At 31.9% G+C, this 20,179-nt stretch overlaps 1 protein-coding gene and 2 long non-coding RNA genes across 4 annotated transcripts; 2 read left to right on the top strand and 1 right to left on the bottom strand.

Moving 5' to 3' along the window:
- Nucleotides 1-1,814: 1,814 nt before the first annotated feature.
- Nucleotides 1,815-6,846, bottom strand: LOC126780416 (uncharacterized). Its single transcript, XM_050504891.1, has 7 exons — nucleotides 6,715-6,846; nucleotides 5,587-5,734; nucleotides 4,773-4,851; nucleotides 4,607-4,687; nucleotides 4,428-4,519; nucleotides 4,228-4,320; nucleotides 1,815-3,871 (listed from the first exon to the last, which is right to left on the bottom strand). Exons 2-7 carry the CDS (start codon nucleotides 5,707-5,709, stop codon nucleotides 3,785-3,787), a joined length of 555 nt encoding a protein of 184 aa, XP_050360848.1. The 5' UTR covers nucleotides 5,710-5,734; nucleotides 6,715-6,846; the 3' UTR covers nucleotides 1,815-3,784.
- Nucleotides 6,847-11,401: 4,555 nt separating this feature from the next.
- On the top strand, nucleotides 11,402-12,808 carry LOC126780429 (uncharacterized). Of its 2 annotated transcripts, XR_007670496.1 has the most exons (5): nucleotides 11,402-11,541; nucleotides 11,719-11,831; nucleotides 11,908-12,019; nucleotides 12,288-12,408; nucleotides 12,512-12,808. It is a non-coding gene; the product is annotated as an uncharacterized LOC126780429 (long non-coding RNA). The 2 variants fall into 2 exon arrangements; XR_007670497.1 differs by lacking the exon at nucleotides 11,719-11,831.
- Nucleotides 12,809-16,559: 3,751 nt separating this feature from the next.
- Nucleotides 16,560-18,268, top strand: LOC126780431 (uncharacterized). The gene is made up of 5 exons (XR_007670499.1): nucleotides 16,560-16,692; nucleotides 16,929-17,040; nucleotides 17,242-17,355; nucleotides 17,459-17,568; nucleotides 17,692-18,268. It is a non-coding gene; the product is annotated as an uncharacterized LOC126780431 (long non-coding RNA).
- The last annotated feature ends 1,911 nt before the right edge of the window (nucleotides 18,269-20,179 follow it).

Here is a 20,179-nt window from a genome sequence, read left to right as displayed (position 1 = left end):
AGAAAATTGATATAATAAAATATAAATATGATTTAAAAAGAAGAACAAGTTAGAAATAGAGATTGTTTGATAACGCAATAGTACCAAACTGATTTGTTAAACAATCCTTAATAAGGAAATCAAAATTATTAGTAGCGTATGAAAAAGAACCCGCATTGGAGCAGCGTGGTGGAATAAGCTCCAAACCTTCTCCTCAAAAAGAGGAGAGGAGGCCTTTAGCCCAGCAGTGGGACATTCACAGGCTGTTACGGTTACGGTATTAAAAAGAAATAGACATAGAGATAGAGAGACAACTGCAATTAAACAGTGAAAATAAAATAGGATAAAAAAGTAGATACACTGGCTCTCCTTTTACTCTGTTATGTGATGCTTAAAGCATCTGCTCTGGAACAGGTTTTACCAGGAGGGTGGTACTAACCCAGGCGGGTTCGAGTGAACCCTACCACCTACAGTAATCGTCAACAAACTCTGCTCCGCACGAACCAAAATAACCTTCTTCAATCTATCCCAATATTAACCATAATCCCAAAAATAATATTAATATAAAAAGATATACTTGACAAAAATTCAATCTCGTCTGACAGTGTGCAAATAGAGCTTGCGTTAATTTTATATAGAAAATATATAGTCACGCCGTCTTCTCCGTTATGTTTAACATAATATTTAATAAAACTAGATATTAAATCACAGTTTACATTGGCTTCAAATAATATTATATTTAATATTAATTGTTATAAAACCTTCAAATTCACTTCTCCGAATGAATTTGTTTTAACAAAAAATACCTTAATTTTATCTGTTCGACATTATGATATAGGTACATTATTTATCTTACACAATATTTAAATATAATTAATTATATTCTAAATCTTACGACTTGTGTTGCTTTGGTTGTAAACTAACGCGACAAAATTCCCTATTGCCTAGCCTAAGCCAGCGTCCCAAAACCTGAGCAACGATGCCCTTTAAAATGATTGTTGAAAAGTAGCACAGTTTGACTATTTCGCGTCAAGCAAGAACTATTAAAGGATACAACTATAATTACCTCTATAGGCCAATGATTCATAAATTAATTTGTATCCCGTTGGGCATGTGTGCGTCTTATTGAGCTTTGCGTGTGCGTTTATTGTACGTTATACAGCTTGAAATTGAGTTTGAAAAATTATGAGAATACAGAAGCTGGTCGCTCTTTTTAAAAAAAGCACTTGTTACAACTACAGTATGAACTATGCATAATATGATTCATTTATAAACTAACTTTAATTTTATCTAAAAAAATATACATTTTTTCGTTAATAAATAACGTTATAGAATCTTATTTACAAAATAACGAATTTTTCATTAAGAATATGATTTAGTAGATTTAGTACATTTTGGAATCGTGCAATTATATACATAAAGGATCAAACAAATGTATAAAATATACGACTAATCTATAATTAAAGGAATATCATTATTGTGAAATTTCTAAGAGACCTAATACTTTTTCCAATCATTGAAAATAAGCACTTATATTTATTCAACCATTTTCGTCACCGTTAACAATATATATTTTTTCTAAACAGTATAAAACAAGCATATTCATATTTACTCTATTACTAAAAAATAATTTAAAAATATTAATATAAAATGATGTTTAAATTAACAATATAACATATTAAAAACATCAAATTTAATAATAACCGAGAGTAGATAAAGTTAAAAATTAATTAACAAACAATATTAAAATACAAGTTAGAGTTTTTTAAAACATATTTTACTTAAACTTTACTTAAACAAAATTTATCTAGTAATAATTAAATGATCATTGATTTCAACACAAAATTAATAAAATGCAAATAAAAATATAAATATCTACATCCTAATATATCTTAAAATACTTATGTACAAACTACTCGTTTTTGCCTCATGCGTGTCTTAGTCAATAATCAAAAAATATTTTCCATAAAAAACAAACATTCCTACACTAACTTATCTTTACCTAATTTAAGACGCATTAGCGATGCTTATATTGCCGAGGTAGCATAGTTAAATTAAAATTTGAATACAAGCCCGGAAAATCATCGCTGAATTTACATTTGCTTATTTTGTGTTTATAATTTATCATACAACATCGTGAGTGTAGCATGTGTTGAATGACAATCTGTGACATGTATAACCATAATTCCGCAATGGAAAGGAGTTAAGTAGCGGAATAAGCCTCTAACCTCCTAAAACGAAAAGGAGATCGACAGTGAGACATTTGCAGGATACTTGTTACTTTATTTTTTAGTATTTTAATTATGTCCTTTATATTTAGTCGGATAATAACAAAATACGACAGTGAAATTATACAAAATATTTTAATATCTTATTTATACTCATTAAGCTTTTGCCAATTTATTACACGTCCGTAGAAATAACTACCCATAGATAATTTAATAGCTACTAATCTCAGTAAGCTTCGATATTACTGTAGGAATATCAAGAATGTATCTAAAAGAACTACATATATGTCAATTTTTTATCTGTGCAATTTAAATACTCCTATAGTGTACCTTATAGTAATATATATCTAAATATTATAATAAACTTTAATATACCGAGATATACGAACAATATGGGGTGTGTATTTTTTTTAGATTTGTCATGCGAGCGAATGAACCACCACATGGTAAGTGGTCAAATTATACGTTGATCACAATTTACTCGCTGTTGTTTTAATTGTTCGGTGTTGGTGCAGTGTTTTATATTTCAAGAAAAAAGATTTCGCATAATTTTATGGCTGGCGGCCAACCTGACGACCAATCTCCTTAGGAATTCTGGTTGTTTTTCCTCCACCATGGGTGGTTAAGCCATATATTGCTGATTACGACACCCTCGGGTGGAGATTGGGTGGCTCTATTCTACTCTGCCGGAACCACACGGCTCTGTGCGCCACCAACAATGTGATTGAAAAAAGTCATATGCTTGTTATTACACTAGTCCTTTAAATTGGAATACATGCACACATATCAGTATTTTTAGGTGGTAGGATAAATGATAAGTTACTCAACTTAGTCCCATTATAACTATCCGCATTTCTTCATATAAACTAGGTACATTTTTATCATATATATTTAATTTATCTGACTATATCCTACTAAAATATTATAACGGCAAACTATAGTTTTAAGCTTTATATATCTCTAGAAGAAACTTGATACTTCATGTTGAAATGAATATATTATATTTTTAAAAACAAAACTATTAAAGGGCGTATCTTCTATTAAAATTCAGTTTTCCTCTTTTCTGTGCAGATCAAAACTTAACCATCAAGACTTTGTGAAACTGTATCATAAACTCTCCTTATATATTATATATATTATTATTTAAATATATGCAATGATAACTTTATGAAAATATCAACCTTCTTCTACCGTATATATTTACAGAGATATACTTTTCTTATCAAAAATCTACTTTTTTTTAGCAATTCATGCGATTAGACAATAATACATTCTCTAATCTCATGAACAGAGAATTATTCTATTTAAATTCTTAAGGTAATAGAATCAATAATCATAATGTCGAACGAACTATTAAGGCTTAATATGATTCAATGTGTCTATATTAAAATCTTATTTTATTACAATTTTTTCAAAAAAAACACTGATTTTAACATCTTTTTTTATATGCCAATACTGTAAAAACCAATATTTTAATTTAATTAGAGCCAACAGCTCTAATTTTTTTTCAACTTATAGCTATGTAAAAAAAAAATTATATATATTTTAAATGTGTTTGCATCGTCGATTTAAATTCCTTAAGGAGTAGGAGCTGCGTCTACTCTTGATGAATTGAAAGGTTCATCGTTCAGAAATTCATTCGATTCCCAAGTCCAATCTTGAACCTGTAATTAATCCAAATTGAATTAAAATACATTTAAATTGGCTTCAAGTATATAAAAAAAGAAAAATAATTCGCGCGTAAGAGAATAAGGGACTTCATCATAGTTTATCGAAAATTACAGTTCTCAAGCAAAATTACATAAAAAGAGTACTATTATAAGTTTCTAAAATAATAGAGTAACAAATAACGAGCAAAATTTAATAAATAAGTAAAAACGTATCGCAAAGACAGACGTGAGTATTCCGAAGTTTCCTCTACTGAACGGACCGCGCTTGTTTCATTTCCAAAAAGTCATATCCCAATTCGTTTGCGCGCGCATTACATTATGAATTTATTTCAATGTGTTGAAGTACTTACATTCGACAATATAGACTCATATTTAAACAAGTCAAGATCAAGGTAGTCAACAACTCGGTTTGCATCATAGCTTAAGTTGGACTGAGACCTTATCTGTAAATTCAAAACATATTCATATACATAAAATATATTTAAATGTAAACAAAAAAATATCAAAAGCAATCTGATATATGTACGTATGCTTATACTATGTTACATACCATGTTATCCAAAACATTAACAAAATCGTGAATGTCCTCTGCGAATGGGTCGTCTTGTGAATCATTACTTGCATGTGATGGCGCCGGAGACCCTGAACAATTAAGTTACATGTGTTATTAATCCATGTAGCTTTAGAAATTGTAATTGTATAAAATAATAAAGATGATGAGATACATACAATCCTCTTCTTCTTCATCGTCACCCTTTTCCGAATCAGGTGGCAGTTGAAGCAAATGCTCTACCTCCGACCATTCCCTTCCTTTATCAAATTCAAATTGAAATGTTACTTTTATGATAAATAAAGCATATTTAAATAATTAATCAGTGTTTGCAAGTGTACTCACCATGATAGAATTTTATAAAATTGAAGGGTTCGTTTTCATCCGTTTCCGGCAGTCTATTTTGGTGTATATTGTTTCGAGCCTGTAATAATATATTGTTATAAAAGTATTCTTGAGACTGCAATCTAATATATGCGCAATTACAACTATTTAAAATGTTGATATCAGTCCTGTGACTGGTCCCAGTCCTAGTCGTAGTCCTAGTCCAAGTCATAGTCCCAGTCTTAGTCCCAGTCCTAGTCCCAGTCCCAATCCCAGTTCAAGTTCCGGTTTCAGCTTCATTCTCAGTCCCAGTTCCAAGCCAAGTCCCTTTCCAAGTCAAATTCAAGTTCCAGTCCTAATCCCAGTTCAAGTTCCAGTTCCAATCCCAGTTCAAGTTCCAGTTCAAGTTCCATTTCCAATCCCAGTTCAAGTTCCAGTTTTAGTTTCATTTCCAGTTCCAGCGTCAGTCCTAGTCCCAGTCCAGTTAGGACTGGATCAAGTTCCAGTCCCAATTTCAGTTCAAGTTCCGGTTTCAATTCTATTTCTAGTCCTAGTCCCAGCCCTAGTGTCATTCAGTTCAAGTTAAAGTTCCAGTTCCAGCTCCAGTCCTAGTCTCAGTGCCAGAAAAAAGTCCCAGACCAAGTCCCAAGCCCAAGCTCAGTTCCCAAGCCAGTACATATACCATTCTCTCTTCTACTCTTAGTCTAAATATCAGTCCAATTCAATCAGCCCCAGTTCCATTCCTACTCCCAATTTATCAATAAATAAGAGCAAAACTAAACTAAATAATAACTAAGCTAAATAATAAAATTAAAATATTAAATAATGGACATACCATGATGTTGCCATCGTCGTTGCCTTCAATTATGGGGCTACGATTTGGAAATCGCCTCGCGCGCTCCTTATTATGGTCATCACCACCACCCGGTGGCATTATTTGCACGTTTGTCAATTTCATGATTTTATCACTCAAATCTTCTTTACTGAAAAGGTTTTGTCATCATAAGTCTGATATTGATATTAGGTATTTAATTTAATTATAAGTTTAAGTTGATTAAATTACGAACGCACAGCTAACGAAAGTGAATAAAAATGTACCTACCATCCAAACGAAATATATTTACATAACGAGATGAATCAAAAATATTTTATAGCGCATGCGGATATAATCCGTCGATATTCGCGAATGCGACTATGCAGTTTTAGATGTCAATAGTTGTCATAAATTATTGTAATACTATTTCTTTATTATAAATACAATGCCAGATTATTTTCATTCATTCCTATACAAATATAAGAATTAACTAAAAAAGTATGAAAATAATAAATATTAATTCAGTAGGGCCTCGCAGAAAAATTACAATAATGGACTTAGTTACAAAGGATAAGGATGCACTCGCTAAATATTCGCATACATTTTGCAAATGCGAGTGCGAATAACAATGTTTGGAAATATGCGAGAATTCGCAAAAGCGAATATGACATTCGTTACATCAACATATTAATTTATATGAGCGCACTATACCTACCTAGATTTAAATTATAATGGGTGCATAGCTACGAATACTGCATACATTTATATATTTTTATATAGCTTAGCTTAGACTGCGCAGAATTTAACTGCGCAGAATCAAAGTGCGCAAGTACCTCCTCTTAGCTAACAGACAAAAGGCGAGGTGTCCCCATAAATCAATACATCTTTTTACAGCAAGTTTTTTAATCCTATTACATTTTTTGCTCAGCACAAATCCTTCATCATGAAGATATCTAATTAAAGATAACATAATTAATTTAGGATAAAATAACAATATGATTGCGTAAGATGTGCAAAAAATGATAAAAAATCTGCACAAACAAAACAAAAAAAGTCACGAAATAAAAATAAAAGTTTTATAAATTACCTTAAGACAATAAGAGTATATTTATTTACTTTAGTTAAATTAAATAAATAAAAAATACTTACTGTTTTCACTATTAACAGTTCAATTTAAATAAATCACCAACACTATTTTTGTTTTCACAGAAAAATTATATTATAATATTAAATAATTTTATTGAAATCACAAAAAAATAATTGATTTTGGCACACGTCACCATAGTGTCAACGCTGGAAGTAGAATGGCTAGATTTTCCGGGCGTTGCTAAATCCAGGTGCGCATGTCTGACCTGAAGTCTCTCAAAGCTTCGATCAATAACAATCTCTAGAAGCATCCATCGTTCCGCGAAATATACACAGTTGTAAATCTATATATATTTTGCTTAGTTGATATAGGTACTCGTTTTTGTTATAATTCTTGTAAGATTCGTTAACTTAATATTCATTTTATAAGGAAATAAATTCAAATATTTAATATTTAGTAGGTACCTAGGTAATTATTATTAACTACCTACTAAAACAGTCATGAAAGAGCCTTGTATTCGATGGCTAGTTTCTACCAGCAAGCCAAATTTTCGGCTAGAACTTGCGAAGGCTATAATATAATTCGTAAACGAAAACTAGCCAAGTCAGACCTAAGGCTTCAATAAATTATACTAAATTATAAGAAGAAAATGATATTTTCAGTTATTGTAAAACATTTTATGTTGTTATCAATAAATTTCAGGACTGATCATTGAACTTGGCACCCATTTAGATCTCCTTTCTTTTGTCGTTCAAGGCATATATTGAAATAATATTGAACTTGGCTCTCATTTCACATTTATGTTTTTGATGGGATATTAGGTTTTATCTCAGATGCCTTCGTACTTGTTGAACAATTCACGTCTAGACAGGGTGTGTCATAATATTGATTTTTCATTAGGGTTAACACCAACGCTAATAGCAGTCTGTCTAGAATATATTAAGAAGGTTTCAAATGCGTGAAAAAAAAAGAAAAAAGAATTTTTTATTTTTATAACCAGCCACGTATTGATAGTACTTACAATAAATTAATTAATAATAAATAATTTACATACTTCAAACCTCGTTTTTGGGAAGTTCAAGTTTTGCAATTGTGTTAAAACGAAAATCTTAAACTTTAACCTAATCTTATATTGCATTCTTTCCGAAGAATCTAAAGACGTATCATACTGATGTAATAATTTCATATAAACAATATTTACTTATTATAATTATGTTATGCCAAAAGCCTATTACAATAAAAATCTCTTGCAGTTAGAGACGAGTTAATGAAAGGGTTACGAAACAGTTTTTTTGTATCGTTCCACTCAGAACAAAAGGGTCTGCACTTATCCTACCCAATCTGTATTGGCTGTGGTGTCTGTACACCACAGCATCAAATATTTGTGACCCTAAAACAAAAACTCAAACTTGGCCTGAATGAACCCACTATTAATATTACAAGAGTATAATCACTTGGGGTAAAGAGGCATTTCTCAATAACTATTATAATTGTTGAAAAATCAGAAATAGGTAATTTCTGGGAAAACCCAGAGTGAAGGAAAGGATTAGGGCGTGATATAGGCCTACCTACGACACGTTATTTTTTATAGTATAGGAAGGCGGGCGTGCATATGGGCTACCTAGTGGCAAGTGGTCACCAATGCCCATAGACATTGGCATTGTAAGAAATGTCAACCATCGCCTACATCACTCATGTGCCACCAACCTTAATAACACCAATGTAATTAGTATTGTAGTTCAGTTTGAAGTGTATCCATAGTAATTAAAGTCACAAGTAACATAGCATATTAATTTACCAGGTCTGTGGCGCATTAGCAATATGAGAAAAGCTTAATTATTTCTAAGTAGAATGTTAATGCGCGATGGTGACGTTCATCCATCAGGTGAATTGATTAGTGAAGACGTGATAATAACAAATAAACTTACTTTCCCATTAATAATATAAGTAAGAATTATAGTCGTTGAAAAAAATGATCAAAGTAGTTTTGACCGATTCAAAAATAAAAGTGTAGCGCTCTCCCACAAAAAATAATATGTAGTACTTTTTTTAACGAAGTGCAAACTTTCAAAAAGGTACACGGGCCCTAGGGGAGGAGCATTTACCTGCTGAAATGCGATGGCCGCCTTTCACACGGATCGGATCGATAAAGCGCATCCGCGGCCACTCCCTTGCCCTGTATCGGGCTGTGGCCCGACGAAGCTCTCCTCTGGGATCATACCATTATGGTGCAATGTTTCATGCTATGTTATTAGACACACCTAGTTAGACCATAAATAAATAATTAAATTAACTGAAAAAATATTAGGAACCACTAAAATAAACTTCAATTTAAACAAAATAATCTAACTAAAATCTTAGAAAAAGAAAACAGCAAAAATTTAACATCGCTAGAAATTTAATATTTTGACCATTCCATAATTTCTCCTTTAATATATCGTGGTAGGTTAAGTTAACGAATGTGGTTTTATTTTATTATCAAAACATTACAAGTATTTTTATTAGCATACTTATATTTTTTAATTTGAATCCTCACGCTATTTTGAATTGTGGCGTCAAATAGCTAGGGAGCTGGCGAGAACTTCGGTATATGATTTGCTCATATTTCATGACGATAACGATTAAAGTTATTAGTTAGTATTAAATTAAAGTCTTACGCCGCTGCGTTTTTGAGTTAAAGTGCTTCAAATTTGTGACAAAAAGAACTATATTATTTGCTTATTTACGGCTCTGAGGTCTGAATGGTCGAATCATAGTTTTTTATAATAATTGTCGGAAGAGTGTCGGTGCCGAAACCTATTGATATAACTAGATCTTGAAGTTTGTTTAAATTTCTTCTGCAATAAATATTAGGTCCTTACATATGAAGTTGGCGTTTTGGGAGGAATATAAAGTCAATTTTTTTTTTTGTAAAACATATTTAATTAATCAAAACATGCACCGTTGTTATTTATGCACTTTTCATTTATTCACAGCCATCTCATACGTAGTTCATTGATCCCTATACTAAAAAAACCATGGGGGCGAGAATCAATAAACTCTTTAAAGGTGGTTTGGACTGCCGCATCGGATTTGTTTTTTTTTCTTGTAAGAAGTCCATGGAGTACGGTGGATGTCGCAGACATTGCAATTGTAGCTCATCTAACTTATTTGTTGTTTGTTCTGCAGTGTGTCATCTTGCGTTGTCGTGAAGCAGCAGTGGCCTAGACAATAGATATCTGCCGTAATCGTTTGGCCAGATTTTAGAAAGCTGTAGTGAACGACACCGGTCACTTTTTCTGAGTCAATTTTCCACCAAACACTCACAAGTCACTTTTTCTGAATCAATTTTTGCTTAAGGCAAAATTTGGCTGGGTCTCCAGGGTTCAGCCAACGAGTGCTTCCAATTATCGTACAGTATCCACTTTTCATCACAAGTAATGATTCGATTTAAAATCCTTTCATTATTGTGTCGGTTGAGCAAAGTAACACAGCAGTCGACGCGTGTTTGCAAGTTCGATTCACTCAATTCATAAGGTACCCATCGTTCAAGTTTTTTTACTTCCCGATTTGCTTCAAGTGGATTAATACAGTTTTAACACTACCCCGAAGCCTGCAGCTATCTCTGAAGTGCTTTGTGATGGATGAGCTTCCACAATAGCCTTTAATTCTTTATTTTTCACTTTGGTATCCGGCCGTCCACGGGGTTGATTCTGAAAGTCGAAATTTCCAGAACGAAAACGTTGAAACCAAAAACGTACCGTGCTTTCTTTTGCGACACCAGCGCCATACACATCATTAATCCTTCGAGCTGTTTCTGCAGTACTGGTGCTACGGTAGAACTCGTACTCGTAAATATACCAATATTTCATTTTTCCATTATGCAGTAATAAGCGACGCCAAAGAAAAAAATAATGAGGAAAAAACAACTGAATTTGGAATTCTTAACCAAAGAGGAGATATTTCAGATCAAAGTGGTTAGTAAGACAAAACGCTAACTTCATATGTAAGGATCTAATATTTAACAATGAGAAAAGAAAATATAATGCAGTTTACATATAATATTTTATTTTTAAAATTTTAACTGGATTTACAATACCAAAATCAGATAAAAGATTATCAATTTTGCCGTATAAAGCAAAGCTCGGCGTGGCATGCGCTACAGTCAATTATTCAAAAAATATACTTATGGCTTTCCTTTCCTGCAAGCATTCCTCCAAAAAGCAGACATGATCAAAATGTAAAGCAACCCTTTTTTAACGTTTTTGAATCGCTATCAATTAAATACGCAGAGGCAATATACTGGCAGACTATTTTCTGTAGTCTTTTACAATTGTTAAGTGCGCTTAACAAAAACATTTTTTTAATTATAAAAAAATACTTTTAAAATAGACAAATACTATTAAACTTCGAACTCAGGATGTCTGCCTCGCCGAGTTTTATCGTTTTCATGAAGAATGTTAACTTCAGAAAATAATATTGAACTACCTTTTTTACAAATAAAAATCGCTGTTAATTGACAATGCAGCGTTACCGTGATAATAGACGCGGTCCGTAATTTTTCTACGGCACTATTCTCACTATTAATAATGTCTGTCACAAGAGTAAATCATATGGAAATTTTTTCGCCAGCTCCCTGGCCTTTAGTTTATGGACGCCACCCTGTTTCAATTGATTGAACTCAAGCTACGCATGCGCAAATCTACCACTTCCTAGCTTATACTGGATCTGGGAATCTAGACATTCTAGTGCTTATTCCAAAACTGTTAACACGTATCTTTGGATATTGATAAAATATATCAGATAATTGATTAGTGCTTAAAATAAAAATTTTCAAATTCATATCTTTTATCTATAGCATTTAGAATGTGTATAAAAGCTACAACTTACTAGGCAGTTTTATAAAAATTGTAAGTGTACATTTGTTTTTTCCTAAAAGTATCGTTTTACGATTCGTTTAATCTATTAATTGATCAAATATGCTAAAACTAGTTAAATTCAATAAAAATGTAGTAAGTACTAGTTCCATATTAAAGTTACTTTTGAAAATTATCGAAAAAAAATTGAAATTCATTTTTTTTTTCTAGCGTTTCCCTCCCCCTCCTTTGATCTGAGATAAGGAGGGGGAGGGGTGTGATGCTGCGCAGTTGTTGATCGCAGCGAACATGGCAGGATAGGATTCAAAGACAATTCAATTTGAGTAAATAGTTATTAGTACTTATAGTCTTATATTTTGCTAAGTAAACTTAAATTCAGAAATGTATTATTAATTTTAGGCGTTACCCTCCCCCTCCTTTCGCCTACGGGAAGGAGGGGGAGGGTTGTGAAGCTGTGCAGTTGCTGGACGCAGCGAAGATGGCGCAGCCAATACTTTTGACGATTTTTAAGGTATTTCAAAATTATATATTTTTACAAACAAAAAATGTATTATATTTTGTAATTTAATATAACATGACACTTTATAATAATTGATAATTAATATGCATTCAAACTTTAAATTCATTAATAAAACAGTAGGTACTAGTTTCGTCTTTAAATTATTTTATGATAGATTCGAAAACAGTTTAAATCGTGTAAATAATAACTATTAAAAATACTTATAGTCTCAAAGTTGACTGAGTGCATGTTTATTAAAATATAATTTCATTGATTTCAGGCTCACCCCTCCTCCTCCTGTGGTCTGAGATAAGGAAATGAGGAGGAGGGAGGGTGTAAAGCTGAACAGTTGCTGTACGCGGCGAACATGGCGTATCAAATATTTCTCATAATTTTTAAAGGTATTTTTAAATTGTGTAGCCTTTTAATATAAAAATAAAATTGTAAAAACTTTTTTATTTATATTTACATTTTTTATAAATAAATATTTTTTTATCTTTTAAGGTTCTCGGTGCCTGCATCTTCAGCACCTGACGGACGTTCCTGTACGAGTTGGAAGTTTTCACATAAAGCAGTTATTTAATACAGAAGCGACTTTGTAACTAGTATAATACGTGCAATCTAAATGCCGGACCTGAAGTTTGTCTCTCTATGATATCTTTCCATCACTTAATTTCAGACCCGCCAACTTAGACCACGCGTATTGTAATTAAGATAATTTTAATGTTGCTTTGTTATATACATATATTGCCATTTATTTAACAAAGCAACCGGCTAGTGCTAGTGGAAGTTACTAAGTATTATGTACCTATATGTAGATCAGGGCGATTGGGCAGTTTTTAATTGATAAATAATTCACCAACCTTGAACCTAATATAATAGGTTCGCGTTATCGATAAATGTTTGAAATCAAAACTCTACAAAGCGATTAAACATTAATTATTATAGTAATTAAGGTTAATTGAATGTTGGTTTGTTAAATATATACAAATATTTAACAAAACAACCGTAATTGTATGTTACTCACTATATGTGTAGTATATCAAGGATTTCCCTGCGCGAAGTATTTTAAGCAATGGCTAAGATATGCCCTTGTATTCTTCAGTAGTTAAGGCCCAAAAAAAATAAAAAATAAATAAAATGTAACGTATGTTGTTTTATTTAATATAACTTAATATAATTGTTGCATTTCAATTTACCTGGATCCCTAAATAATTATTCTACATACACTTCTATCTAGATAGCCGGGGTGCGGGGAGCTGTAGAGATTTATTTGATGTCTGGGAGGGGTCAGGCGCGAAAGGTCAGGGTGTGGCATTTTTCACAGTCATGACAAAGGTTGAGCATTATATATTTACAGTGACATTTAACGTCGAAACCCTCGCAGCCTTTCTTCAAATCAAATTAATCGGGATAAAAAGCGCAAAATATGTTAATAATATGACATATATATGTCAGGTGTAGAATATCCATTTTTTTGCTCGGACAACGATATCTTTGGCATGACTAACAAATGAACAGCATGCCAATATAGATGCTCATGGGTTATAGCAATATATAATAGCAAGTTATAAAACAAAATTACAACCCTTCTTATTTAATGAAACTATTTAAGGATAAAACTAAACAATTGATTGTAAACTTTACTAAATCCTAAAACTAATAAATAGGTAAAATATAAAGTATAAAGTAATAATCAATAAAATTCAGAACAAAAATATTAACTTAACTACAACCAAGTTAATAATTGCCACTAAGTATTTAATAGTATCGATGCAATAATGAAATTAAAAAAAAAATAAAACAATCAGATGAAACCAGTAAAGAACAACGACAACTCAAATTTGAACGATAATTTATAAGGCAGAAGGTCACTCAACTCCGGAAAATCTGGACATCACGATTCAGAAATTGACGTACTTAGGACACCGCCATCTATAGGCTAATGGTTGCAACATTCTATTATAACAACAAACAACAACATCAAAAATATCTACGTTTTTATATTTTGATAGTCTCTTGATGAAATAAAGAATGAACGGAATTTTTATTACTTCTTATAATATTTCAGTTATTATAATTTGTAATTTTTAGCCGTTTCGAAGATTAGCAGACAGGCAAAAATAAATATTGTTTTAGTTTTGGTAACTCGCAAATATTAACTTTAAATAAGCGGTCGAGCGGTAAAGAGGAGAATCAGATGTGATCAAAAAATTATATCATAAAAAAACTGTAACAGTAACAGCCTGTTAATGTCCCACTGCTGGGCTATGGCCTCCTCTCCTTTTTGAGTTGTTGATGTTGAGTTGTTGTTGAGGTTAAAATAAATATTATAAAACTGTTTTTTTTTCTTTTTTTAAACAACATAAAAAAAGTTATATATTATTTAAATGTAATCACACAGCTGACTGTGATTAATTTAATTTGTTCTATGAATATTTAAATTAAAGGCACCATAGAACACATACATACGCTGCAGCAAGTTATACAGAAGACTGAGGAGTATAACCAGTCACTTTGCTTAGCGTTTGTGGACTATGAGAAAGCCTTTGATTGGATCGAAACCTGGGCCGTGCTGAATTCTCTTCAAAGGTGCCAAATTGATTATCGGTACATCAGGGTATAAAAGTGCTTGTACGAGAACGCCACTATGTCGATACGACTCCATGACCTATGTTCGACTATGTTCGATGACCTCAGCAGGGTTTCCCAACAAGTGGGTCTAAAAATGAACATGGACAAGACGAAAATCATGTCGAATATCCATGTTGCAAACACTCAAGTCAAGGTTGGAAATTCTGCACTCGAAGTTGTAAACAACTATGTCTACCTAGGTCAGACCATCCAACTAGGTAGGTCCAACTTCGAGAAAGAGATCAATCGTCGAATTCAACTCGGCTGGGCAGCGTTCGGGAAGCTACATGATATCTTCTCATCCAAAATACCGCAGTGTCTCAAGTTGAAAGTCTTCGACCAGTGTGTGTTACCAGTGATGACTTATGGATCAGAGACGTGGTCGCTCACAATGGGCCTCATAAGAAGGCTCAAGGTCACTCAAAGGGCAATGGAGAGGGCTAGGCTCGGAGTTTCTCTGCGAGATCGAATCAGAAATGATGAAATCCGCAGGCGAACCAAAATAACCGACATAGCCCGAAGAATTGCTAAATTAAAGTGGCAGTGGGCGGGGCACATTGCTCGCAGAACCAACGGCTGCTAAGGCAGAAAGGTTCTCGAGTGGTGACCACGAACCGAAAGACGCAGCGTGGGCAGGCCCCCTACAAGGTGGACTAACGACTTAGAACGAGTCGCGGGAAGCCGTTGGATGCGACCAGCGCAAGACCGGCCAACGTGGAAATCCTTGGGGGAGCCTTTGTCCAGCAGTGGACGTCTTTCGGCTGATATGATGATGATGATGATTTAAATTAAAGATAGTGTTCCATTAAATCAAACGATGGGTGCAAACGAGCAGTAGGCTCACTTGATAGAAAGTGACTACCACCGCCCCTGGACACCTGCAACACCCGAGGGCTTGCAGGTGCGTTTCCGGCCTTAAATATTATTTTTTTATATGTAGTATGTCATCTTTGTATTAATGTCTACTTTACTACTATGTCTCATTTTGCGTTAATTTGGATTGTTAATTTTCATCTACAGTTAAATTTATCAGGATTACAATTATATATTTTTGAGTCAGTATTTGAAATAGTACCCATCCATTACATTGCCTATGCACCACCAGCCTTGGAAAGTAAGATGTCTCTTTTGCCTGTAGTTACAGAGGTGTTTCTTCCCGAACCGGTAGTAGATTTTTGAAAATCAAAAAGCAAGCTTAATGCTTCTAGCTATTAAATAAATATGCTATTTTTTTAACTAACTGTCGTATCAATTTATTTTAAAATTATAATAAGATGACATGTTATATAGCATTTAATCAAACTATGTTTTTCTTATTATCCTGCAACAAATAGTTTGATCAAAGACAATGTATAAATATAAACATTATATTTATCTACCTTTTTTAATTTAAGGAAATCTGAATATAAATATTCTCTTAAATTATTTCTCTTATAGCTTTTCTGATGATTTCTTCATGCTTATTTCGTATCAACGTTCATCAAAATCGGTCTTACGGTTTGTCGTCGGTCGTAGCTGACATAGCTACATTCGCATTCGAATAGATTGATTATATCGCTAGGGACTACTTTTTACAATTGCATTATTAGTTTAGGGCTACTTAAAGTGTGGGTTACATACCCCTCTATCTAACGCCTTGCACAATTTGTATGTAAGTGAGCACAGCAACGTAGAAAGCTCCAATATCTACTTTATTGTTCCTGTAAAAAAGTAGTTTCCAGTCGTCTGATACATTAAAAAGCGGTTCCTGAAGCTAACAAATTGACTAGCCTTGCTCTGGTTTGTTCAGTTCAGTTAAATGAGCTTTAGGGCATCGATTGAATTGAAGCTACGCATGCGCAAAGCTATCTGTTTCTAGCTTATACTGAGCCCGGGAATCTAGACATTCTAGTGCTTATTTTGAGACTATTCACTCGTTGATTTGGACAATTATTTTAAATATTCCGAGAGCATTGTTTAAAATATAAGTCTATAAATTCATAGCTTTTTATCTATTTAATTTAAAAAGTGTATAAAAGCAAAAAATTATTAAGCAGTTTTTATAAAAAATCGTAAGTGACAAATTTTATTGGAAATTTTATTTAACCTTTTTTTTTTAAATATCTTATTTGTGTTTTGTGGTTGAATAAAACAAAACATGACATTTGTAATTGATTAAATATGTGTTTATCTTTTTAAATTCAATAAAATTATAAAAAGTACTGTTTACTGTGTACGTCGTGTAAATAAATTATAAGAAAAAAGTGTTTGGTAAAACTTTCTGAAATCTACGATTCATTGATTTCAGACTTTCCCTCCCCCTCCTTTGGTCTTAATAAGGAGGGGGAGGGGTGTGAAGCTGCGGAGTTTGCTGTACGTGGCGGAGATAGTGTAACAAATACTTCAGACGATTTCTTAGGGTATTTTAAAATTGTATTACTTTTGTAAAACACAAATATCGTACTAATATTTTTGATTCAATATATATGATAATTTGTTATAGATGAAAAATTGTGTTTCATATTGTTATATTTTTAATAATTAACAATTAACAAGCATAGAGTTATATTTTACTAAGTTCTTAATAATTTCTTTTATAAATTTTGATTTATTTATTTCAGGATTTCCCCTCCCCCACCTTATAGTCTAAAATAAAAAGGGGGAAGGGTGTGAAGCTGCACAGTTGCTGTACGCGGCGAACATGGTGTATCAAATATTTCTGATGATTTTTGAAAGTATTTTGAAGTCGTATAACCTTTTTAATACCCTTATAGTCTTATATTTAACTGAGTACGAATTTATTATAACTATCTTAAAAATATTTTTTGTTGATTTCAGGCTTTCCTCGCTCTCCTTTGGCTTAAGATAAGGAGAGCGTGGGTATAAAACTGCGCAGTGGCTGTACGCGGCAAACATGGCGTATCAAATATTTCTCACAATTTTTAAAGGTATTTCAAAATTGTTCAACCTTTAATGTACTAATTATTGGAAAAACAAAAACTTTTTTTAATTAATTTTTATTTACCGTACATAATTATTTTTTTTATTAACATTATATTTTCTATGTCTAGTTCCTCGGTGCCCACACCTTCGGCGCCTGACGGACGTTCCCGTACGTGTTGGAAGTTTTCAGATAAAGCAGTTATTTAATTCTGAAGCGACTTTGTAACTAGTATAATACGCGCAATCTAAATACCGGACCTGAAGTTTGTCTCTCTATGATATCTTTCCATCACTTAATTTCAGACCTGCCAACTTAGACCGCGCGTATTGTAATTAAGATAATTTTAATGTTGCTTTGTTATATACATATATTGCCATTTATTTAACAAAGCAACCGGCTAGTGCTAGTGGAAGTTACTATGTATAATGTACCTATAGATCAGGACGATTGGGCAGTTTACACTTTAAAGACCTTGTACCTAATTTAATGGTTATGCGTTATCGATAAATGTTTGAAATCAAAACTCTATGAAGCGATTAAACATTAATTATTATTCTAGTTAAGGTTAGCTCAATGTTGGTTTGTTACATATATGCAAATATTTAACAAAACAACCGGCTATAATTACTGTATGTTACTAATTCCGTAGTATTTTAATCAGTAGCTTATGGTCCTTGTGTAATCGGGACAAAAAAAAATAAAAAAATTGAAGAAAATGTAACGTACGCTGTTTCATTTATGTAACCGAAATCATTTAATAGATTGTTGCGCTTTAACTATTTTTTTTTATTGAGCTTTAATTTAACTGGACTAAGATACAATTACTGATATATACAATCCATTAATCACAACTATAAATAATTATTTTAAGCACTTTTATTACAAATATTTTTTTATTAGTAAGAAAAGTGTAATACATTGTAAGAAATGTTAATAATCACTTACATCGCCAATGTGCTATCAACCTTGGGAACTAACATGCTATGCCCCTTGTGACTATAATTACACTAGATCACTCACCCTTCAAACCGACACACAACAATTCCAAGTACTATTGTATTGCGGTAGAATGTCTGATGAGTGATTGGTACCTACCCAGACGAGCTTGCACAAAGCTCTATAACCAGTAAAAACAATATAAGATTCTGAGTTTAATATTAATATATCTATCTAACTATTCTAATAGCTTTAATTACATAATATGTTTTATTGTCATTATAATATGTTAATTTCTGCCAAAGAACGTTAAGAATAAAACTATAGAAATAAATATTCTTACTTAATATTCAAAGAGATATCAACCCTCAACTTAACTACTTCACTTATAAAATATTTATTTATGAGAAAACATGCTAGAAACAAGACTCTAATTTTTACTGTAAAACACATTTGTTGCGTCAATCTTTCTGTTACATGTAATCTTAGATGGATTACATGTTAAGGCAATATTTCAAAATAATAATGATATATTTTTTTAGAAATAACATGAGATTGGTAGTATCCGTTATTATTATTATTAAAAATGCTATTTATTTAATAGGGAAATAATTATAACTATTTTAAAACAGATAGACTTTTAAACACTTTGCTCTTATTAGATTATGTTTATTGTTTATATATATATATTGAATAGATAGATAGATATAATTATAGATAGATAGAATTTATTTATTTTATTAACATCTTTGTTTAATTATCTTATTAAACTTAAATAAGAAGGATTTATCTAAGAAAGATCTAAATTCTTAGTAGATATTATTATTCGAATTAAATTTAAATTTACTTGAAGCTTTTCTATAGTAAGGGCTTCTACAATTATAATAATTAGTAAATTTGTTCTTTTTCATTAACTATAGCTAGGGTATCAATGCTAATGTTAGACCTTCAAGGAACATTTTTAGTAGGTTTATTTCTTGAACAAGATGAAATTATCGCTCCTTTTGTTAGTTCTTCTGTTTATCCATAGTCGGGTTCTAATTTATTTCCATTATAAGTAATTCTCTATTTACTTGTCATACGTACGAGTATTTGATATTGGCTTCACAGATAGGATGGGATTAGTATTATAAATTATAGCAAAACATTTTGACAATTTTACGTCTTTGTTTTCAATGTTTCAGAAGAGGTAGTGTTCAACACTAAGTATAATTCAGAGTTTTCAGGAAGTCTAGTTTTTCAGGTGGAGTAGGTAGGTGAAGGACTTGGCATGTGAACGTTTTATTTATATATTATAAGATTTCAAATAAATACTACTGATTAGTAACTTATTACATGATAAGAATTGTAATCTTTGCATTTAATTGATTAATACTTGCAGAATATTTTGCATCGATTCCGAAATATCAGATAATATACTTGATTTTATGTATCGTGTACCCAAAATTTACACAATATATTCCCAATAATATACCTATTTTGTATATAACAAAAGAATAACTGATTGACTGGCGTACATATCAACGCAAATTACTAGCATCATGAAAATGTTGTTTTTTTATATGTTAGGTTACATGTTAGGTCTAAGAAAGATTTTTTTTAATTTATCGCTAAGATAGTGATGAAGTATGAGTAATGAGTATGAAAATCCTTAATTTTTCAAGTTCGCTGTTCTAAAT

The sequence above is a fragment of the Nymphalis io genome, chromosome Z (assembly GCF_905147045.1).
Source record: "Nymphalis io chromosome Z, ilAglIoxx1.1, whole genome shotgun sequence".
Taxonomy (NCBI): Eukaryota; Metazoa; Arthropoda; class Insecta; order Lepidoptera; family Nymphalidae; genus Nymphalis; species Nymphalis io.
The sequence above is the reverse complement of the archived record's forward strand: the minus strand, read 5'-3'. Positions and strand labels throughout refer to the sequence as shown.